This window comes from Anopheles coustani, chromosome 2, assembly GCF_943734705.1.
Source record: "Anopheles coustani chromosome 2, idAnoCousDA_361_x.2, whole genome shotgun sequence".
NCBI lineage: Eukaryota > Metazoa > Arthropoda > Insecta > Diptera > Culicidae > Anopheles > Anopheles coustani.
In genome coordinates, this window is record NC_071289.1 from 32199450 (window position 1) to 32221384 (window position 21935).

The 21935-nt window shown below is 49.6% G+C and overlaps 1 protein-coding gene across 4 annotated transcripts in view; it reads left to right on the forward strand.

Annotated features, from left to right (window-relative positions):
• The window catches only part of LOC131261945 (uncharacterized), a 57542-nt gene that overhangs the window by 29182 nt on the left and 6425 nt on the right, over positions 1-21935 (forward strand). The window contains exons 4-18 of one of the 4 annotated variants that reach the window (XM_058263817.1): positions 64-6289; positions 6681-10105; positions 10203-10290; positions 10518-10671; positions 10745-10838; positions 10896-11129; positions 11348-11437; positions 13288-13494; positions 14498-14607; positions 15139-15320; positions 16292-16786; positions 17306-17481; positions 17562-20029; positions 20117-20773; positions 21621-21894. In XM_058263817.1, the coding sequence (XP_058119800.1) occupies positions 64-6289; positions 6681-10105; positions 10203-10290; positions 10518-10671; positions 10745-10838; positions 10896-11129; positions 11348-11437; positions 13288-13494; positions 14498-14607; positions 15139-15320; positions 16292-16786; positions 17306-17481; positions 17562-20029; positions 20117-20773; positions 21621-21894 (14880 nt within the window). Of the gene's footprint in view, positions 1-63; positions 6290-6680; positions 10106-10202; positions 10291-10517; positions 10672-10744; positions 11130-11347; positions 11438-13287; positions 13495-14497; positions 14608-15138; positions 15321-16291; positions 16787-17305; positions 17482-17561; positions 20030-20116; positions 20774-21620; positions 21895-21935 lie in introns of those variants that run through there. The other 3 variants (XM_058263818.1, XM_058263819.1, XM_058263820.1) reach the window with 3 other exon arrangements.

A 21935-nucleotide genomic window follows, 5' to 3' on the forward strand; every position in this document is an offset into this window, starting at 1 on the left:
AGAAGGGGTTTGATTATGCCAGCATTACGTTAACATCTTGTGTCTTTTATCTTCTATGAACAGTTATCGACAGCACATGGGAGGTTATCCGCAGCAGGACCCACAAAAGCTGCAATACCCAACGCAGCAGTCGATGATGGGTGGCATGATGCCACCTCAGCAGGGTTACGGATCGCTCGGTCAACCGCAGCAGCAGCAACAGCAGCCTCCGCAGCAGCAGCAGCAACCCCAGCAGCAGCAACAGCAGCAGCAGGCTCAGCAGCAGCAGCGAGTTTCGCAGCACTACCCGCAGCCGGGGCACTCCATGTATCCGGGAGCTCCGTCGGCGGCGCAGTCTGCGTACGGTGCGTACGGGCCGGCGGCGGCCGCCATGCAACAGCATGCGGCACGGTCGGCCCAGCACGTGTACAATCAGCACCAGCTGGATCCGAGCGGGGGCTATGGGCAACATCTCGTCGGTAGCGGTCAGGTTCCCACAAGCCTGCACCAGCTCGGCGCACCCCAGCAGCAACCGCCCGGTGGAGGGGGTGGAGTGGTTCCGGGAGGTTTAGCTCCGACGCATCCGTCGCAGCAGCCCTCCCATCTGCCCCCGCAGTCCCAGCAGCAACAACAGCAGCAACAGCAGCAGCAGCAGCTGCACCAGACTCATAGTGGTGGAGGCCAACCGCAGCAGCATCCACATCCCGTACTGGGAGGCATGGGTGGGCCGCAGTCATCGCAGCAGCAGGGAGGACATCCGGGAATGCCGCATCACCCGGGGCCGCAACAACCCAATCCGGCCACGGCGGGTCTACACGGGCTCGGCGGGCCGCTCGGCGGTGGCCAGCAGCACCCGATGACGCACGGTTCGGCAATGCCGGGCGTTCCCGGTGGAGGAGGCGGCGGTGGTTCAGCTGGAGGGGGAGGTGGTGGCGGTGGATACGGTACCGGTGCGCCACAGCAACAGTCGTACCTGCCGAACGCCACAACCAAGCAGCAACCGACGCAGCATGGTGGCAGTCCGCAGTATCGGGCGCCCTTCCCTCAGCTGTCCCCCCAAATGTCACCTAGGCCACCGCAGATGTCACCCCATACGCAGATGTCTCCCCGTCCGGTGATGTCACCTGCAAAACCGCCCGGTCCGCCGGTGGTTACTTCGCAATCCCCGCAAGCACCGATCACATCGACTCACTCACCCCATCCAGTGCACCTTGGAGGGGCGGGATCGGGTGTGGCCGGTGGCATGCAAAGTCCTCGACCGCAAGCTGGCACGAAGCTAACGGCATCCAGTGCGGGTGGTAGCGTCGTCAGTGGACCCGGAGGTGGTGTAAATACGACCTTGCAAGCGCTGGAGCAGATGGTGATGCCACCCGGTGCCGGCGTTGGCTCGGGAATGGAATACGCTCAGGCGGCGGCGGCGGCAGCGGCTGCAGCAGCAGCAGCCGCGTCCTACCGAGGCGGACCCCCGGGTCACCAGCAACAGATGGGCAACAATCCACTGTCACCACTCGGTCCCCGCTTACCTATGTCGCCGCAGCATCAGCAACATCCGCACCAGCAGCAACAGCAGCAGTGGCCACCGATGTCGGCCGTCCAGCAGCAGCAGCGACCGGGCAGTGGCGGCATAAATGGTAGCGCCCATCACGGTATGGGTGCCGTTCCGCCGCCCGTCGGTCACATGCCACCGATGCATTCGGCACACGCGTCCCATCTGCACCCGGGGGCGCACGGACCGCCACCGGGTGGTCCGCACGGGCAACAGCAGCAGCAGATAAGCCAGCTGAACGACATTTCCAGCCTGATTCCTCCCGTGTCGCAACCCACCATGCCTGTGATACCACCCTCGTCGGCAACGGGACCACCCGGGCCTCCGCAGCCATATGGCAGCATGGATGATAAGACGGGTGCTGGTGGTGGTGGGATCGATGTGGCCACTTCGGTCGCACAGCAGCAGCAAAATGTACATAGCCTTCACCAGCCGCATCTTTCGCAGCCATCGGCGGCCTCTCAGCCTTCGGCCCAGCAGCAGCAACCTCCTCCACAGCAAATGTCGTCCATGCAGCAGCAGCAGCAACAAATGCAGCAACAGGCCATGCTGACCCAGTTACAACCGGGAGGACATCTACCGCCGCCCACCTCACAACATCACACTCCCGGTCAGCACCAGCAGCCCTCGATGCACCACGCGACGCTCGCATCGATGCAGCCGTCCAGTGGCGGCAGCGGCGGCCTGTCGCATTCGATCTCGCAGCAGCTCCACTCGCCGTCATTTAATGACGAGATGCTGATGTCGCCAAGCGGCCCCAATCAGCATCTGCAGAGTGTGAACAACCTTTCGCAGCAGCAATCTCAGCAACAACAGCAACAATTGCACCAGCCAAAACAAGCCCAGCAGCAGCAGCAGCAGCAGCAGGGACAGGGTTTGATTCCACCACCAGGTTCGCAGATGAATGATCTTCCTTCGCTGCACAGCGGTAGCTCCGTTGGGCCGCTAGTAGACCATCAGCAGCAGCATCCACACCAACAGCAGCACCAGCAGCAGCAACAACAGGGCGTCGTGGAACTGCCGCCAATTTCGTCCATTACGGACCAACAACAGCAGCATCATATGCACCACCACATGCATCATCATCATCAGCATCAACAGCAGCAGCAGCAGCAACAACAGCAGCAGCAACACCATCACCATCACCACCATCAACAACAACAGCAGCATCAACTGCAATCCCCGTCGCAGCATCTCCAATCAGCAGGTGGAATGGTGGAACCAGTTTCCGAGCAAGCACAGCACCATCACTCACAGCATCAGCAGATGCAACATCATCAGCAGCAACATCATCAACAGCAACAACAGCAACATCATCAACAGCAGCAGTTGCAACAACAGAAGCAACAGCACCATCAACAACAACACCGGAATCAGCAGCAACAGCAGCAGCAACAGCAGCAACAGCAGCAACAGCAACAGCAGCAACAGCAGCAACAAGTTCCAGTGCCACCGACTTCCGATTTCAGTCTAATCGATAGTTTGGCTTCGAGCAATGCAAATGAGGCTCCGTCTAGCATGGGACAAACAATGGTACCAAGCGCAGGTCCGGTGTATGGTCATGATTCGCTGACCCCGTTGTCCGCGACTGGTGTCGATGTTAGCAGCGACCAACGTCAGCAGCAGCAACATCAGCAGCAGCAGCAACAGCAGCAACAACAACAGCAGCAGCACCAGCAGCAGCAGCCTCAGCAACAACAGCATGTCCTTTCTGCCGAGCAGACAACGACTGGAAGTAGCAGCAGTAACGAGGAATCTCGTGACAGCATCGTGCCTGCACCGGCCGAATCGAACACGGACGAGTCGAAATCGTCCAACTCGCTCATGTCGGGCACAGACTTCGAGGCACTCCATCATCAACATCAGCAGCAGCAACAACACCACCAGCACTCAACTGGCACAGGAATGCTACAGCTCGGGCAGGATAATCTCGTCGACGAAGCGATGAAGGATGCCACCTCGGTGAGCCTTGGCGATCAGTCACTGTTGGATGCGAAGCAGGCGGGTGAGGATACACTCGGAGGCTATCACTCCGATGGAAGTGGTCTTATGCAGACTGGGAACAGTCTATCCGGACCAACTGCTGCTACCGCTGTTGAATCGTCCACACTGGAGCAGCAGCAGTCACAGATGCAGTTGGATTCGATGGCAACGGAGCTAACGGACCTACAGGCGCCGGAAGTGACGACCGCCACGAAGAGTCCCGATCAAACGCTGGTGCCAACATCGACGACATCGGCGGTTAACGATAGCAGTACAATATCACCCGGTGGAGAACCAATTATTTCCACCAGCGCTGTCGCCGGACAGCCGGGCCATCCGCATGCGGCAACCTATGCCCAGGCGTTGAGTGGGCAAATGCCACAAACGATCGGTGCGACAACCGGTCCGACGGGACCGGTGGGTCTTTACGGAACAGTGATGAGCCAACAGCAGCAGCAAGGTGGAATTATTCCACCACCACCCGGAGGACAAACGGCGATGGGTGGTGGAGGAGCGGGTGACATGATGGTACCTCCACCGCCACCACCGTATCAGGCGATGTCGCACGCCCAGGAGCGGACGGCTTTGCAGCAGCAAATGCAGGAAATGTACAAGCTACCGATGGCCGACAACCAAGAGAAGATAATGCGCCTTCAGGAACGGATCGCGATACTGCAGCAGCACGAAACCACCGATGGTTGTCAAGGGCTCGGACCACAGCCATGTCTACTGCTACAATCGTCGATGCCACCTATGTACGGTGCGCCACCGTCGGCGGCAGCTGCAGCCGCGGCGGCCGCAGCGGCAGCCATGATCGATAGTCCGCAAGTGACAAGTACGACGGGCCGCGGCCGTGGTCGCACACAGTCCGCCAAACCACGCAAACCGAGGGCGAAGAAGTCGGAAAAACTGGCCCAACAGGAGGCGGCCGCAGCAGCGACTATCGTTCCAGGCCAGACGGCGTCACCAATCGCACCATTGGTTGGTGGTCCGATGAGTGGCGGTGGACTCATTACGTCCGGCGATGAAGCATCGATGCCGAATGTTATTGCTCCTGCGCTTGCCGGGGTGACGACTGGCGCTCCGATGACGACGTTACTACCCGTTTCGGAGGACTCGGTGACGGCTGGAACCGGTTTGCCGGAGGTCAGCTCGGACGGTGGTTTCCACGATCTGATGACGCTGGAAGGAAGCGGCATGGCGGGTGGTGATCTTTCGCAAGACAATTTGTCCTGCAGTGGCGGTGATCTAGACACCTCGACCGATGCTAGCGGAAAGAAGATAAAGAAACCACGTAAGCCACGCGAGCCGAAGAAACCATCCACCAAAGGTGGAGCGGCGGGTGCCGATGGCAAGGAATCGACGACGACTCCGTCGAAGAAGGAGAGCAAAAAGAAGGAGTCGAAAGATAAAAAGAAAAAGAATCGCAAGAGTGTCAACTCGAGCGATGGCGACAATTCGATGTCGATGGAAGACGAACTGGCGGACGTTGGCTCTGGCGATCAAGAGCTCTCGAAGGCGGGTACGACGATGAGCGAAAACGAGGAAAATCAATCGTTGGCCTCATTGATGAACGCGCAAAACTCGAACGATGCCAACCCGGCACCGAGTAGTGGTGGTGGTGTTGGAGAAGAAATCGCGGAAGAGAAAGAGCCCGCGGGTGGAACACAGTCGTCAACGGCCGCGGATGGTGGCGAAGCGCCGGAAACTGCAACAACATCGTCTTCCGCCATCGGCGAGGAGGAAGAAGGTGGCGCATCGGATGGTACGACGAGTGCCACGGTGGCGACGAGTGAGAACACGACGCCAGTTAGCGGGGGTGATACGAAGGACGGTATCGAGGGAGTCACCGATGGCGAGGAACAACTAAAGGACACAATTACTACTACCAGCGGTGAAGGAGGAGAGGTCAAGGCCGAGGCCGATGGTCCCACTCCAATGGACGAAGTGACAGACTTTGATGATATTCCGGTGTCGAAGATTAACAAGAGTGACTTGGCGGACCCGGATGGTAAACCGTCGGAACAAGCGGAAGGGAGTGCTACCGCTGGTGAGACGGAAACGCCCACCAAGAGTAAGAGCAAGAAGAGTAGTAAGAAAAGCAAGGAAGGTGGTGGTGAAGGAGGTGGTAGCAGCAGTAGCCGGAACCGCAGTCGCCCTAGTGGCGGAGGTTCATCTTCGCGGCGCAGCGGTGGAGGCAGTAAATCGAGTGGCGGTGGATCGAAAAGTCGTTCCCGTCGAAGCCGTATGATCGTGGAGGAGTCGGATGGCGAGGGAGACGATCTATTGAGCACACCGCCACCCTCACCGCCCCCAGACATGGAAGCGGATAGTTCGAAGCGTCGTTCGGCAAGAAACACACAGCGAAAGAAGTACGTGGATGACGTAATGCTTCGCTTCTCCGACGACGAGTCCGGCCTTATCTCGCCATCATCAGGCTCGGGCAGGAAGGACCGGCGATCGGATGGAGCGGGGGCGGCGGAGCGAAAGGATACTACCGACGGTGCAATCGGTGTCGCGGCCGGTGAAGTTGCAGGTGGTGCTGTTGGTGAACCCGGCACTGTTGCACCGGATGGTTCCGTAGTCCCTGGCGTTGCTGGAGTGGATGCCGCCGGTGTGTCGCTCGGAACGCCAGTTGAAGGAGAAGAAAGCAAAGTGTCCACCACGGAGGCTGTGAAGGGTGCAGTAGGTGACTTGGATGCAGATGGAAATCTGTTAGACAACGCGAACAAGCCGAATGCAAATTACGTTTACGTTAACACGGCGGAGGAAGATTCTATGGTAAGTTAATAATAGTAGGCCATTTTTTAAATAACTTTCGACAGTTAGTTTATTAGTTGGTAATGGAGGTATAATTTGCTTAAAGTCAGAGACTTGCAAAAGTCAGAGAAAATATTATCCTGTACGAAATGTCCACGATCGTCAAAAATGTGTCGCAGTTGTTTTAACAACATCACTCGGATTGGAAGTGAAAAATATCTTTGAACAAACATACATTTACTTTGCTTTGCTGTGACGTGGTACGGAACGTGTTATGAATCATGCAATTCATTGATCTCAAATCTAAGTGTTCATATATTTGTCCATTGAGTTCTGGAACTTATTTCGCTGCATGAATTTGTGAAATCAACTACCGGTAATAACAAAACTTTTCTCATATCTTCAACTGTAGGTTGTGCAATTTGTGCTCGCCGTGCGCAGGGGTAGACGAGAGCTCAAGCCAGACCCGCCGCCACCTCCTCCGAAGGAGAAAACTCCGGAACCTGCTGAATCCACGGGCGAGGTAAAAACTGAACCTAAAGAGGGAGATGAAACTACAACCGCAGCCGGTGCTACTGAAGAGGGCGCTGTAAAAGTTGAACCTGAAGAGAAGCCGGTCGTTGACGGAGTGGCAGAAGATAAGAAGAGCGAAGACGACAAAACTGCCAACGATCAGGTGGTAAAGACGGATGAAACTGTAGCGCCAAAACCGGCTGAGGAAAACAATGGCGAGAAGAAGTGTACGGACGAGGAAAAGGAAACGCCCGTTGAAACCGCTGCTGAGAAGGATGCGTGTTCCGAGGAAAAAATGGAAACGGACGAGAAGGCCGACTTGCCTTTGAAGGATGATGCGGAAAAGACGCAATCGGAGGACACAGCAACGGAGAAAGTCGTTGGCGCTGCCGTTGCGTCAACCGAACCAGCTACGGAAAAAATGGAAACTGATGAGGAAAAGGCTTCGTCAGCTACTAACTCCACTGCTGAAAAGACCGATGAAAAATCGAGTGTTGAAGAACCTAAGCAGGCCACCGATGTTGATGACAGCAAGAAGAAGGACGGCGAAGAGGAAGCGGGCAAGGAAAAGGAGTCCGACTCCGCAGCGTCCGAAAAGATGGAGGTCGATGAAGCGGCGGAAGATTCTAAAGTGAAGGACGCTCAAAAACAGTCCGATGCAGAAACGGCCGTGAAGAGTGAAGTCGCTTGCACCGAGGATAGTGGTGAAAAGAAGGTGTGTGATGAAGAAATAGCTGCTGAAGGAAGTAAAGAGGTGAAAAAGGAAGAACAGGATGCGGTCGAAGAAGAAGAAAAGAAACCGGAACCGGTGTATATCGATGTAGAAGAGTACTTTGTAAAGTATCGCAACTTTTCCTACCTTCACTGCGATTGGCGCACGGAGGACGAGTTGCTGAAGGGCGACAAGCGGGTCGGTAATAAGATCAAGCGGTTCCTCATGAAGCAACAGCAACAACTAAACATTTTCGAGAGTCTGGACGAGGAGCCATTCAATCCCGATTTTGTCGAAGTCGACCGGGTGCTGGACGTGTCGGAGCTCGTCGACGATGAGGGCAAGACGGTGAAACACTATTTCGTGAAGTGGAAGTCTTTGCCATACGAGGACAGTACCTGGGAGTTGGAGGATGACGTGGACCAGCCAAAAATCGAGCAGTACTATCGATTTAACAAGATACCCCCGAAGAGCGAGTGGAAGACGAAGAAAAGGCCGCATCCGGACCAATGGAAAGCGCTTACTGAGTCTCCGGTATTCAAGGGTGGTAACAAGTTGCGTCCGTACCAGTTGGAAGGTTTGAACTGGTTGCGCTACTCATGGTACAAGGGAAACAATTGCATCCTAGCGGATGAGATGGGTCTAGGAAAGACGATCCAATCGCTCACGTTTGTGAACTCGGTGTACGAGTATGGCATCCGGGGACCGTTCCTTGTCATTGCACCACTCTCGACCATTCCCAATTGGCAGCGTGAGTTCGAAGGCTGGACCGAGATGAACGTGATCGTTTACCACGGTTCGGCGAACAGTCGCCAGATGATTCAGGACTACGAGGTACACTACCGCACCGAGACGGGTAAGCTGATCCGAGACATCACCAAGTTCAATGTGCTGATCACGACGTTCGAGATGATCGTAACCGACTACCAGGACCTTAAAAGTTTCAACTGGCGAGCGTGCGTCATCGATGAGGCACATCGACTGAAGAACCGCAACTGTAAGCTGCTCGAGGGTCTGCGGCAGCTGAACCTCGAACATCGGGTGCTCCTTTCCGGTACGCCGCTGCAGAACAACGTGAACGAGCTGTTCTCGTTGCTGAACTTCCTCGAGCCGAGTCAGTTTGCGTGCAGTGAGGATTTCTTGCGCGAGTTTGGTAGTTTGAAGACGGAAAGCGAAGTGCTGAAACTGCAGGCACTGTTGAAACCGATGATGTTGCGCCGGTTGAAGGATGATGTGGAGAAATCACTCGCCCCGAAGGAGGAAACTATCGTCGAGGTGGAGCTGACCAATATCCAAAAGAAGTACTACCGTGGTATTCTGGAACAAAACTTCTCCTTCCTCATGAAGGGCACCACGTCGGCGAACATTCCGAACCTGATGAACACGATGATGGAGCTGCGCAAGTGCTGTATTCATCCGTTCTTGCTGAACGGGGCAGAGGAACAGATTCAGTACGACTACCGGCAGCAGCACGGCGAGGATGCGGAATCGTACTATAAGAATCTGATCGTTTCGTCCGGCAAGATGGTACTGATCGACAAGCTGCTGCCGAAGTTGCGCGCTAACGGTCACCGGGTGCTGATCTTCAGCCAGATGGTTCGCTGCTTGGACATCCTGGAGGACTACCTAATGTACAAGAAGTATCCGTTCGAACGAATCGATGGGCGCATCCGGGGTAACCTGCGACAGGCTGCGATCGATCGCTACTCGAAACCCGACTCCGATCGGTTCGTGTTTCTGCTGTGCACTAAGGCGGGCGGTCTGGGCATCAACTTGACGGCGGCCGACACGGTCATCATCTATGACAGTGATTGGAACCCGCAAAACGATCTGCAGGCGCAGGCTCGCTGCCATCGTATCGGGCAGCAGAAGATGGTCAAAATCTACCGGCTGTTGTGTCGCAACACGTACGAGCGCGAAATGTTCGATAAGGCATCGCTCAAGCTCGGCCTCGACAAGGCGGTCCTGCAGAGCATGAACACGGGCCAGAACAAGGACGGCACCCAGCGGCAGCTGTCGAAGAAGGAGATCGAGGACCTGCTGAAGAAGGGCGCGTACGGTGCCGTGATGGACGACGACGCGGGCGATAAGTTCTGCGAGGAGGACATCGATTCGATCCTGCTGCGTCGTACGCAGATCATCACGATGGAGAGCGAGAAAGGTTCGACTTTCTCGAAGGCGTCGTTCGCGGCGTCCGCCAACCGGAGCGACATAAACATCGACGATCCGGACTTCTGGAACAAGTGGGCCAAGAAGGCGGAGATCGATCCGACCGCGTGCGAAAAGGACGAAACGGAAGATCTGGTGATTGCGGAACCGCGCCGTCGAACGCAGATCAAACGCTACGGGCACGACGACGGTGTGATGGACATTTCGGACGAGTCGTCCGGTGAGCAAGGCAGCGATGGCGAAGAAGGCGGCGGACTGAAGACGCGCAGCAAGCGAACTCGTGGCGCGAAAGAGCGCAAGAAACTGCAGCAGCAAATGCAACACGATGACTACGTACCGCGTGACCGTGAGACACTGGCGGTGCTTGGTGCGGACGAGGTCTCGTACGGCAACTGGGCGCGGTCGGAGTGTTTCAAAGTGGAGAAAGGACTTCTTTCGCACGGGTATGTACCACCAACCACAATACGACGAGAGCCGAAACCACAATACGACTAGAGCCCTTGAACATAATTTCATTGCTTTTATCTTCTCCATTTTTAGATGGGCTCGCTGGACGGAAATACTTGAACAGGGACAGTTCAAACGCGGCTGGCGTGAGCAGGACGTTGAGGATTGTGCTCGTGTGATCGTAAGTAGCCCAGAATCCATTCATTGTGTCCCCACTTTCTCGCTCAATTCATCACAATGATGATTACTATGCTAATATTGAGAAAACTTTAGGTTTTCGCTGAGTAAAACACATTATACTTCTCACTATTCACGTACTGAATGAATGTCAGCATTGGCTCCAACGATGTGCGTTTATTTATATGTCTCACTTGTTAATACATTTCGTTCGTATTTTCTTCTCTACAGCTACTCTACTGTCTGGAGCGGTATCAGGGTGACGAGAAGATCAAAAACTTCATCTGGGACCTGATAACGCCGAACGAAGGCGGTGAGCAGCGGGAAATCGCCCGCAATCACAGTGGCTTGCACAATTTGGTGCCGAGGGGACGTAACGCTAAAGGTAGATTTAAACCCCCGGAAGAGAGGTTTGTGATGGAAACAATTAACGCCTTTATTTTCGCTTTTCCTTAAAGGACGTAAATCAACCTCCGGTTCAACGTCCGCCTGTAACACACCTAAGCGGGAATCGGGAGGTAACGGTGGTGGTGGCCCAGTTACCCCAGGAGGGTCTCTCACGATCACTCAGTCACCTTCCTCCAGCGCAACGGCAGCGACGGCAACCAGCAGCACCGGCGGTGCACCGGCCAGCAGTGGTGCTGTGGCGTGTGACGCCAACGAAGATGCGTCCTCAAACTCGTCAGGTCCGAAGCCGGAAAAGTCGGCCAAATCTGGGTCCGATACGGGCGGCACCACTACCCCGGTGTCCGATCCACACCACTGGAGCAAAGACGACAAATATGATGCGGACAATCTGCTCGACATCAACTACAAGAAGCACCTGACCAGACACGCAAACAAGTGAGCACGATCAAATGTTGGCTTTCGCGATGATTCCCCTCATGATTCCGTCTACATCGATGTTTTTATCCATCGCTCCGCTTTTGCAAATAATTGGCATTGAGCATGATTTTAAGGGAAAACACCAAAGCGGAGGAGAGGATTGGAAGAATAATTTCACATAAAGCTCACCGTACCACCCCATTTACTCACCATTTATTCATTCTTTTCTTTTCCAGGGTGCTGCTGCGCGTTCGTATGTTGTACTACATCAAGCACGAGGTGCTCGGCGATTTGGTCAATCAAATCAACGAAGGTGCCAATGCCAGGTATAAAGAAATCGCCACTACCACAATTGTCTGTTGCTTACATTTTTTGATGGGCGATAGATATCACTCTCAGTTCCCCGTCCCTTTAATAATATTCATCCATCTACACTCTTCATACCTCGTCGAAGGAGATCACCTACCTATCCTGTCTAAGGTTTCCATGCGTTATTGCAACATTGAGCTGATGCTCTTGATATCTCCTATTTACCAATATTGATTTACCATGACATCGGTTCATATGGGATGATTTAGGTCACATGAATAATGCACAAATAACAAGATTAATTAACATCGCTTCATGTTCATCCCATACTATCTTTAACAGTCTGTCCAATTCTAGTATTTCTTCGCACAGTTTTACAGTTCATTTTTGCTAAATATTTAAAATCGCTCTGATGGGGACCATTCGCTCGTGCGTAAAGTTTATTGTTTGTTTTATTTTTTTTGCAACATTTTAAACCAATTGTCATTCGATGTCATGCATTGTTTATTACACACATGAAACAACTGTTTGAGGGACAAGTATATATTTGTTAGCAATAATTCACCATTACGAGACAGAAAGATATTTTTGCAATGGTTTTAATTGTTCTTTAATTTAAATGTTTCTTAAATCCCTTCTTGCTCGTGATCCGTCGTTTATATACATCCATACTAAGAGTCAATGATCGGTTGCCCATTCCATCGGATTCCTTTATTTACTTACGATGGTTATGTGTAAAAGATCCTCCATTTAAGTATCTTCTGGCAACCTGTAAGGAATTTTGATAGTATATCTTTGCAATTGTTTTGGTTTCTCTACCAATGTATGTGTGTATTTTATTTCGGATGTTTATTCCCCCTTTTACTTAATACGATATATCCACGATATTTCTTTTCTATGTACCTTTTCACACGGTTTTTTTTATAATTATTCTTCTTCATCTCTTTCTAATGTTTGTTTCACATGTCGTCCTACATGTGGTTGTCTTTATATTCTCAAGCAAAACTATTGATACTTTTTCTTTTAGTTCTTGTTTGAGTTGTGGTTTCATTGTTGAAAAGTGGTCATTTTTCTGAATCTCAGTGTTTTTATCTTCTTGTTGTTATTTATCCCTTTTTTAAACATTTGTTTGGATGGTTTACATTTTTCGAACCATTGGAAAGAGTGGTTCTCTCGGTTTTTTTGCGGGTGGGTAATTCATGTTTGCCCAACACCGAATGAATGTTGGGCATTTTTGTCTTTCTCTATATTTCACTTCTCTGTGTATGTGTGTATGTGTGCTAAGTTTTTGTGTTTAAAAAATCATCAAACATTGCAATTTACCACGTTTACAAAAGACAAAACTAACACGCGAAATTCAAATCGAAACTGAACCACTACTGAGCAAACGCAGATGGCAAACCGTGGCGTTAAAATTTTGAGGCTCCCAAAAATTCAAAGGGAAATCTTTGCTATGAGAATTAAACTACACTAAAGATCCAATAAACTCTTTATGTCCTATTACTTTAATTTCGTTTTGAAAGACTTTACCTTTTTTTGCGAATGTTTATGAATCTTTCGACGAAGGAACAAAGAATGCATCCCCGGATGCAACCCTAGATGAATCCTAGATCGGGTTTTGAATGAATCGTATTATTGTTTTGTTGAAAACCCCACACTTTCAACCTTTCGTATACATCCAGTGACGCTTTTCGTCTGCCTTACGGAATCTCCTCCCGTCCTTTACCTTCCCAATACGTTTATGAGCAAATTATTTACGTTTCTTCTTTTTTGTTACCCGCCCGCCCTACCTCACGTGCGTGTGTTTGTATGTGTGTGTACGTGGCGCGTGTTGCTCCGTTTGCTCCGTTTCCGTATACACTTGTAGCGATCTCCCAATTCGGCCACCGCCTACGCCCGATCAGCTGCCGTGCTCATGGTGGAATCCAAATTGTTGCGATCGAAGTTTGTTGGTGGGCACGTACAAACTGGGCTGCGAAAACTACCGTGCGATGCGGGCGGATCCGATGCTCTGCTTCCAGAGCCACTGCGGTCCAGGCGACGGCACCGTCGAAGAGACAGCGATTGTCAAAGAGTAAGTTTCTCGTTTGCTTTATTAATACTCCGTCTCTTTTCTCTTCTCTGTGCTGTATTGTATTTTCTTGTTTGTTTCTGTTTATCTAATATTTTCTTCTCAATCTCATCTCGTTATACTAGACACAAATGTTTGTGTTACTTTTTGAAATGTTGAATGAAACGTGCAACACAATAAATGTTTGTTCTTATTTATAACCGCAATGCATTTTTCAGCGACGATTTTGAATGTTTTTTTTTAAATTTTTGTCCAATGCTCCAAGTAAATTACATCAATAAAAATAACTCTACATTTACCTCAAATTGTTTATCGCATTTCCATTTGGCTTGCAAATGCTTTCCTTTAACATTCATACCATTTTTCCGTATGATTGTTTGTACAATTTTGTGTGTTTATCTGTGTTTTATCTTCAAATTTCTCGAACGATTCAACGATGCGTTTGCAGAAGATTCCTTATATTTAATTGGCTGTGAACTGATTCTTAAGTAGACCAACAGTCTAATATAGACAACGGTATTTACCCTTGACTTCGCGGGGGGAAATTCGATCGGTTCGATTTCTTCATTTGCCAACAAACTAGTCCCTAGGAATCATTGTACCTCAATGTCTTTCACTGTACTTCATGCTTCTTTCTGTAAACGTTCATTTCACGGATGATTAAAAAAGTAACTGGCTATAATCATTAGATAACCCCCGCACTTTTTTTAAATAACCCTCTTCCTTGTTAATTAATATAATATCAATCATTTTGGTTTTAGACCCCTGAGCAAAGCATTAACCTCGAGCATTGATTTCTCATTTCGAAACAAGTACCATCTCTACCGCAAGAAAAACCAGGGTCAAGTGGAAGGCATAAACATACTTGCACAAATTAAAAAATTTTGTGTTCATTTGCATACATTTTGCAGCAATTGTTTCGAGTAATTCGCAATTTGTTTCAATAGCATTTTGGAGCGCAATATAAAAATGTTTTGGTTTCTTTTCTTTTCCCTCCACGCAATAGGAACGATGATGATGCTAACTCCAAGCAAGGAGACAACGAAGAAGATCAAGAAGACGGTGGCCCCTCGGAGACGATCCGGGCGAGTTCCGTCGGCATCGAGTTGAAGGATGGTGAGTTAGATCTGCACGATCACGGATTCATTCATGCGTTCATTTCATCCCATTCCTTTATCAACTACCCTATCATCGTTTGTGTCTTTTCCTGCCAGATAAGTTATTTTTTGAAACAAACATAGTAAACCCAGCCGATATGAATAGGAGAGAATCGATGGAACTAGAAGATTCCTTAGTTCTGCGTGTCCAGATTCGGCTGGGTTTAGTAGATTCCTTCGTACAAGTAGTACTTTTGTTTGTAAAAATGTCCTTGTGTTACCTATTGGTGTGTGCACTGTCCTTATTAATAATTTATCTGTGAAATATTTCGTTGCACAATTTTCCGAACCGTTGGCCCGCACAAATCGCACAAACACTATATAGCGCACCTCCTCCAACCTCCACCGCAGCACAAACACACCCACACCTACCCACCATTACCTTTTCATCATCACCTCCATCACCATGTAGATAGAGCAGAGTTTTAGATGGTAGATTTGGTTTTATCCTAACAATGGCCCCCTTTTGTTGTAATAAATACTAATCTAGATGATGAAGAATCCACAGCTGGTACAACTAGCGCAGCGCCGACACCGGCCCCATCGGACCTGCTCAATCCGGATCTTGTATGGCCGACGATGCAGGATCTAAACACGCGCTTACGGCGCGTCATCACTTCCTACCAGCGCAACTATAAGAAGGAGGAGCTGAAGCAGCAACAGAAAGCCAAGGTACGTCAATCGACAATAGTAGAGTGGACAGCTTTTCCTTCAGTTGTTGTCCTCCTTTTGATCTATCATCACTTTCTTTTTGCATGCTTTTTTCTATCTGTACTATCGGTATTCATTTCTAATCATGTATTTTGCATATTATTTTGTTTTATTTGTTTCACTAAGTTCATGCATGACCAGATTATCGTTATTTTGCATAATTTACTTTAAAAAAACTGATTATTCAGACGAGAGCACACGTAGTTTGGTATTGTTCGAGATTAGTTTTTTAGTTTTTGGCAATACTCTCTCCTAGACACAACAGAATCCTGTATCGTATGCTCCATTGATTGTACTAGTGTGCACTACAGTTAGCAAAAGAATTTGTTCGTTGTTGTACTTCTTTTAATTAGGGTAATTAACTCATCAGCATATTAATATAAAAATGACTTACAAACACGTTTGTAATGTCTTTTACGTTACGTATATGTATTGCAATTTTTTATTATCAACAAATTCAAGTCCTCTAAGGTTTCATTAAAAATTCGCAAAGGGATCACAACATAAATCCTCATTTTCTTCGGTGCCCTATCTTATGTTCCACATTCATTCATGATATTTAAATTACATTTATGATGATTTTCTCTCACAACAATTCTTTATGCATCAATTTTCGTCCGCTCGCCATTTTGTGTGTGTTGCTTTTACTCATTACTTATCCCTTATTTAACTTTCATACTCTTTTCATTTTATTTTAACAAAACATTCTTTTAATAACGATCTTACCGAAAATGCTTTCTGATCAAATTTTGTTAATGAATCGATTCTATTCCTCCGACTGTTCCCTTTTCTCCCTTGAATACCGAAATTTGCCAACAACATCGGAATTGCTACCGTGCAATGCTACTGATTTCTCTTCGATCATCGTCCGTTGGATTTGTTTGTTACTGTGTGTATGTGTGTGTGTATGGTTCAACAACGATTATGTGTAGCTACAGACGATTATCCCACCGGCTGGCACTCCGACCTTATCCGGCCAATCATCGTCGTCGCCTTCAACTCCATCGACAACTCCCGGCCCAATGATTGCCACTCCACCTCAGCAGCAGCAACAACAGCAGCAGCAACAGCAGCAGCAGGGATCTGCACAGATTGTCGGTCCTGGAGGCTCGCAAATGGTGGTTGGCATGAATCATCCCTCTGTCGGAGGGGGTGCAGTCGTAAGTGGTGGCACGAGTGGTACGTACGGCACAAGCGGTGTCGTTTTGCCCGGTGTTGGTCCACAAGGTAAGGGCGTCGGATCACAGCAGCAACCGCAACCATCAACCAGCGGTACGGGAGCTGGAAGCGGAGGGTTACAGGCACCGACGACCGGCATGCCAACGGCGGCAGATTTCAGCCTAATGCTCAGCCTAGGCCTCGGTCTGAACCCGGCCGATCCAAATCAGCTGGCAAACATAGATCTACAGAAGCTAGCAATGTATTTGGTTAGTATTATGTGCATTTCTGATCCCGAATATCACTTCTGTTTAACTATTTCCGCTATTTTTCTTCCTTATGGAGCATGGTTTTTCGGTTCACGAAAAAGGAATCAAAGATATACAAATAGGAAATAGTGCCCGGGGGTCATAATTTCAGGGATAAAAAAGGCGAATATTTTTTTTTATAACGGTTCAATTAAAACTGTTTTCTGAGAGACATTATACTTTTTATTAGTAAGTTTGAGCGGTTGTGGGAAGTATTTTTGTTTGTAAGACATTTTGTTTTTAGTCAGTATATTTTGTGTAGGATTTCGCAAACCGTGGATTTGTTGCATAGGTAGTCATATAGGATTTTTTTGTGTTACGTTTCATTTCTCTTGTGTAATTTGTCGATTATTTTTTTGAGGAGTTTCTGCGTTAGATTATTACTTTTGTTATACGGAGCACTAGAAGCATTAACTCGTCAATAGCGAGCGAGTATTCGATGGACGTAAATTTGATCCGTTCTTTTCTTCGTATCTGTAGAAAATGGAGCGGCGCGAAAAGAACGAACAAGTCATGCGCGAACGCGAACGAGTCCGTTTGGAACAGATTCCAAAGAAGTGGACGAGACGCGAAGAGAATGAGTTTATTCGCGTCCTCACGGGATATGGCATCGATTTGCAGCCCAATACCACCGTTCCCACGCCCGATTGGAGTCGGTATGTAAAGCAATGGATATAATTTCTTGGATGACGTGTGGTTTGCTAATGGAAAATTGTATTTAAATTTCTTCCCACAGTTTCAAAGTGTTCGCCAAGCTGGACAAAAAGACGGACGAAAATCTGAGCGACTTCTACAAAGTGTTCATCGCGATGTGCAAACGGCAGGCCGGCGTAAAACTGACCGAGGAGGAGAAGGGGCTCGACGGTTTGGTAGATGACGTTACCGAAGACCACGCTAAGCTCATCCTCGACCGGCTGGAGCTGCTGTCGAAGGCGCGCCAGATCGTAAAGCATCCGAAGCTGGAAGAAAACATCCGGTTGTGCGAGAATAATCTCGATACACCCGATTGGTGGATTCCGGGTCGGCACGATCGTGAGCTGCTGAGGGCGGTGCTAAAGTACGGTATCTATCGCTCGGAGCAGCTAATTCTAGCCGATCCTGAGTTTCCGTTCTTCGAATCTGCCAAGAAGTATCTGCAGCAGCTCGAGATGCAGATTCAGCTGCAAAATCAGCAGCTGCTGAAAATGCAGGCGGAAGCGGCGGCTAAAGCGGAAGCGGCAGCCGCCTCGAAGAAGGCTTCGTCTCCAGAGAAGTCGTCGACCACCTCCACCACTACCACCGTTCCGGATTTAGCTGTGAAGAAAGAAAAAGAACCAGCGACGGCTGTGGTGGCAATAGCAGTAGACGGATCGCCGGAAAAGGAAGCTAGTGAAGCTATTGCGAAGGTTGAAGTTGTTGCTCCTGCATCACCGGTGAAACAAGAGGTTACTGAAAACACCACCGACACAACGATGGAAGTATCGGAGGGCGAAAAGGCTGCAGTTACCGCCACTTCAAGTCCCGAAAAGAAGGATACCCCAGAGAGCGGCCCGGAAAGTCCCAAGAAATCTGTTTCTGAAGACGGTGGTGCTACCGAAACTTCTGTTCCAGTTGAGGTGGTGGATGCCAAATTGCTGGAGGACAAGGAATCGTCCGAGAAGGATGATACCGCCGAAAAAGAATCATCTGAAAACGTTGCGGACGATAAAGCAGCCTCTGAGAAACTGTCCGCCGAAGAGTCGTCGTCCATGGTGGTAGAGCTAACGAAAGAGTCGACGATTACTTCACCGGTCTCTGCCGCCGCCGTCGATGAATCCAAGGCCGAAGACACAATGACAGTCGATAATAAAGAGGAGGATCATCCTGTTGTACCCGAGAAGGTTGTCGATGAAGCATCCGCCGAGAAGCTGGACACCGTTGAGAACACAACAATGGAATCCAAGTCGACCGAACCGGAATTAGCGCCGACGACCGCACCAGCAGAGAACGGAAGCGAAAAGCAACCGGAAGCAGGCGAAGAGGAGAAAATGAGTGTGGATCCACCAGCGGCTGATGAAGTGAACGACAAATCAGAGGCGATAGCAGCAGAACCAGAAACTAAAACATCGGAGGCCGTTGTCGAAAAATGTCACGATCAGCTGATGGCCGAAGAGAAGGATGGCAAAACTACTCCGGAAGTCGTCGACGAGAAAGAGAAAGTCGATGAAAAGATGGACACAACCTCCTCCGATGTGGTCGAGGAGAAAGCGACCGAAAGTGTTGCTGTTGATGCAGTACCGGAAAAGAAAGATGCAATGGAAGTCGATGAGTTGCCGGTAGCGGAAAAGGAAGAAGCAAAGACTGAGCAGTTGGAGAAGGAACCTGAAAAGGACGTTGTTCAACCAATGAAGGAGGATGCTCCTGTCGAAACTTCTCCAATCGGTGAAGAACGCAAATCGGAAGATGAGCAGAAGACCGATGAACTCATCACAATCGCTTCAGGTTCGCCGAAAAAGAGTACTAACGATGTCGCAGAGGGTAAACAATCCGGGGAAACTAAGGACAATGAAGATAAACCTTCAACTGCTGTGCAGGAAGAAAATGGTGGCGAGGCAAAATCTGCCGTTACCGAAAATGCCGAGGATCAGAAGGCAAAGGCTATCGATGAATCGGAGAAAATGGAAGAAGACGCATCTCCGAAGGTAGACGAACCTGCTGCTCCAAAGGCTACTTCGCCAGAAGCAGCTCCAGCGTCCCCGGCAAAGGAACTCTCTGAGTCATCGAAAGATAAGCAATCGGAACCAGAGACGGTTGAAAAGGTCACGGAAGCTGAAGACGCCGCTTCTAGCAATGCTACTGAAGCTGCTAATACTGTCAAGTCGCCAGAAAAACTGGTAGAGAAGGAAACCGAAGAGGGCACAGCATCAGCCGCCGTTCCGGAAACAGCAGCCGTGCCGATAGCTGCTGAAAAAACTAGCGACGATGCTGCAGTGGCAGCTTCGGTGACGCCAGAAAAACCGAAACAGCCGGAACGTTCCCCTTCGCCGGATGTGATTATCGTCGAAGAGAAGAAACCGGTCGAGGTGAAGCCTCCGACGGTGGCGATTGTAAATCTGACGGAGGAAGAACGTTGTTCGAAGCAGGCAGCTGAACTAAAGGCGCGTTTCCCCGACCTGGAAGTGTTCCAGCCGTTGATGAAGCTAAAGCAGCTAGACAGCAGCAGCTTCACCAAGGAAGATTTGAAGAGTATGTATTTCACCAACTGTTTTTATGTTTTCGCGTTGTGATGAAAATTAATTTGTTTACAAATTTATCATTTTCTTCGTTTTGCAGCTATGAGCAAATTCGCCAGCATGATCGACACGTCGATGATCGTGAAGTGGTTCCGCGATTTTGCGCTCGAGCGACGCGTCGGTCACATCATCTACTGCGTGGAGCAGGGTGAGTGGCCCGTTGGCAAGTCGTACTCTGCGTACACCGGTTGTCTCGGCATCGACCTGGACATTCCACTGTACGAGACGATCAAGCGCATCATTCCGGTGAACGATGATGCGGTACGTCGATCAACTTCCAGCACGCCGGATGTGATCACGATCACGACCGATCACCAGAACGCGAAACAAATCAGCAGCCAGGCGGCCGCCATCCAGCAGCAACAGAACCAGCAGCAGCAGCTTCAGCACCAACAACACCAGCAGCATTCCGCTGCGGCGGTTGCGGCTGCTGTGGCAGCGGCCGGTGGAAGCGGTTCGGCCGCTGGGAATGTGGTTGCCTCGCTTATGAGCAGTGGAGTAGTCGGCGCTTCGTCGTCCGGATCTTCGGCGGCGATGAATCACCAGAGTATGTCCATGGCGGCTGCGCATGCAGCTGCGACTGCGGCGGGTGTATCGATGCCGCCGGCAAGTAAGAAACGCAAGCGTCATATTGCTATCGATGTTGAAACCGAGCGGGCGAAATTGCATGCGCTGCTGAATAATACTCAGAGTCCAGGTAATGATCGATTTTGCTTCTTTTTCTAATATTATAGCTTCTTTTCTAATTCTAATTCCATTCAAAAGTAGACATTATGCCGCTGTAGTAGCAAAAGAGTAGACAGACCCTCTTTTACACTACTTACGAGCCTGAACTTTCCTTTCGCCTTACATTGTTTTAAGTTATGTCTATGGATTAATGCTTATTCGCTGGGCAAAAATCATAACTAATTCGTAAAATTAGATAATGTTCCTAGTATTCCTCTTCGATGTAAATAGTTTCGGGAAGTATTTTAGTTTTAAACTTCTGAAACCCATTTAACCGGAAAGTGGATAATATAAACTCCCACTCCCAGGTGGCTTGTCTTATCACACTACCAAAAGGAGACACTATTATGTTAAACTGGGTGCCAAAACCAAATTTTGACTGTCCAGTGACTTCGCCTTGTTGCCATTAGTGCCAAACGAGCAACCATTTTGCCATCGTCGTGTTTTTTCGGAATAAAAAAAAATCGTCAAGTACCCTGTACATACGTTTATGATACAAGATTTGAGATAAGCATTATGCAATTCTGTTTGGTAAGAAATTGCTCACACAATGAGTTTCGTCAATTTGTAATTTGTTTAAATGGTGAACAAAACTTGTCAGATTATTAGATTACTCATTAGGTAATCCGTCAGTCAGTTTATCCAACCCCTTATACTCACCGTCCTACCGTCCTATACTCAAACTAAACTAAACGCTTGAGAGAAATCCGCCACAAAATGCAAACTTGTCAACATATGTGAAAACATTGCGAACCTCCAAGAAGTAAAGATTTTTTTGTAATGACTTATTATCCATTTCTACCTTTTCTTTTTTCCAGTACCTACAGGCAGTTCCAAATCGCAGCAGGCACACAGCTCGACATCGAACAGTGGTGGTGCGGGCGGCAGCCTGCAGTGGAACGATGACGACGTGCAGGAAGTGGTTAGCGGTCGAGGCAATGCTCGCGGTGGCAGTGGGTCCAGCGGAAATGCTAACGCTTTGCAGCCACCGCCAGCACACCAGCACGGCCCACGGAATCAGATGTCGTACCCGAAGCCGACACTCATTCCCGGAACTTCCAGCACACTGACACCGATTGATTTATCTTCGAGGTGAGAATCGAATGGCGAGACGAAAAGTTTGGAGGATAACT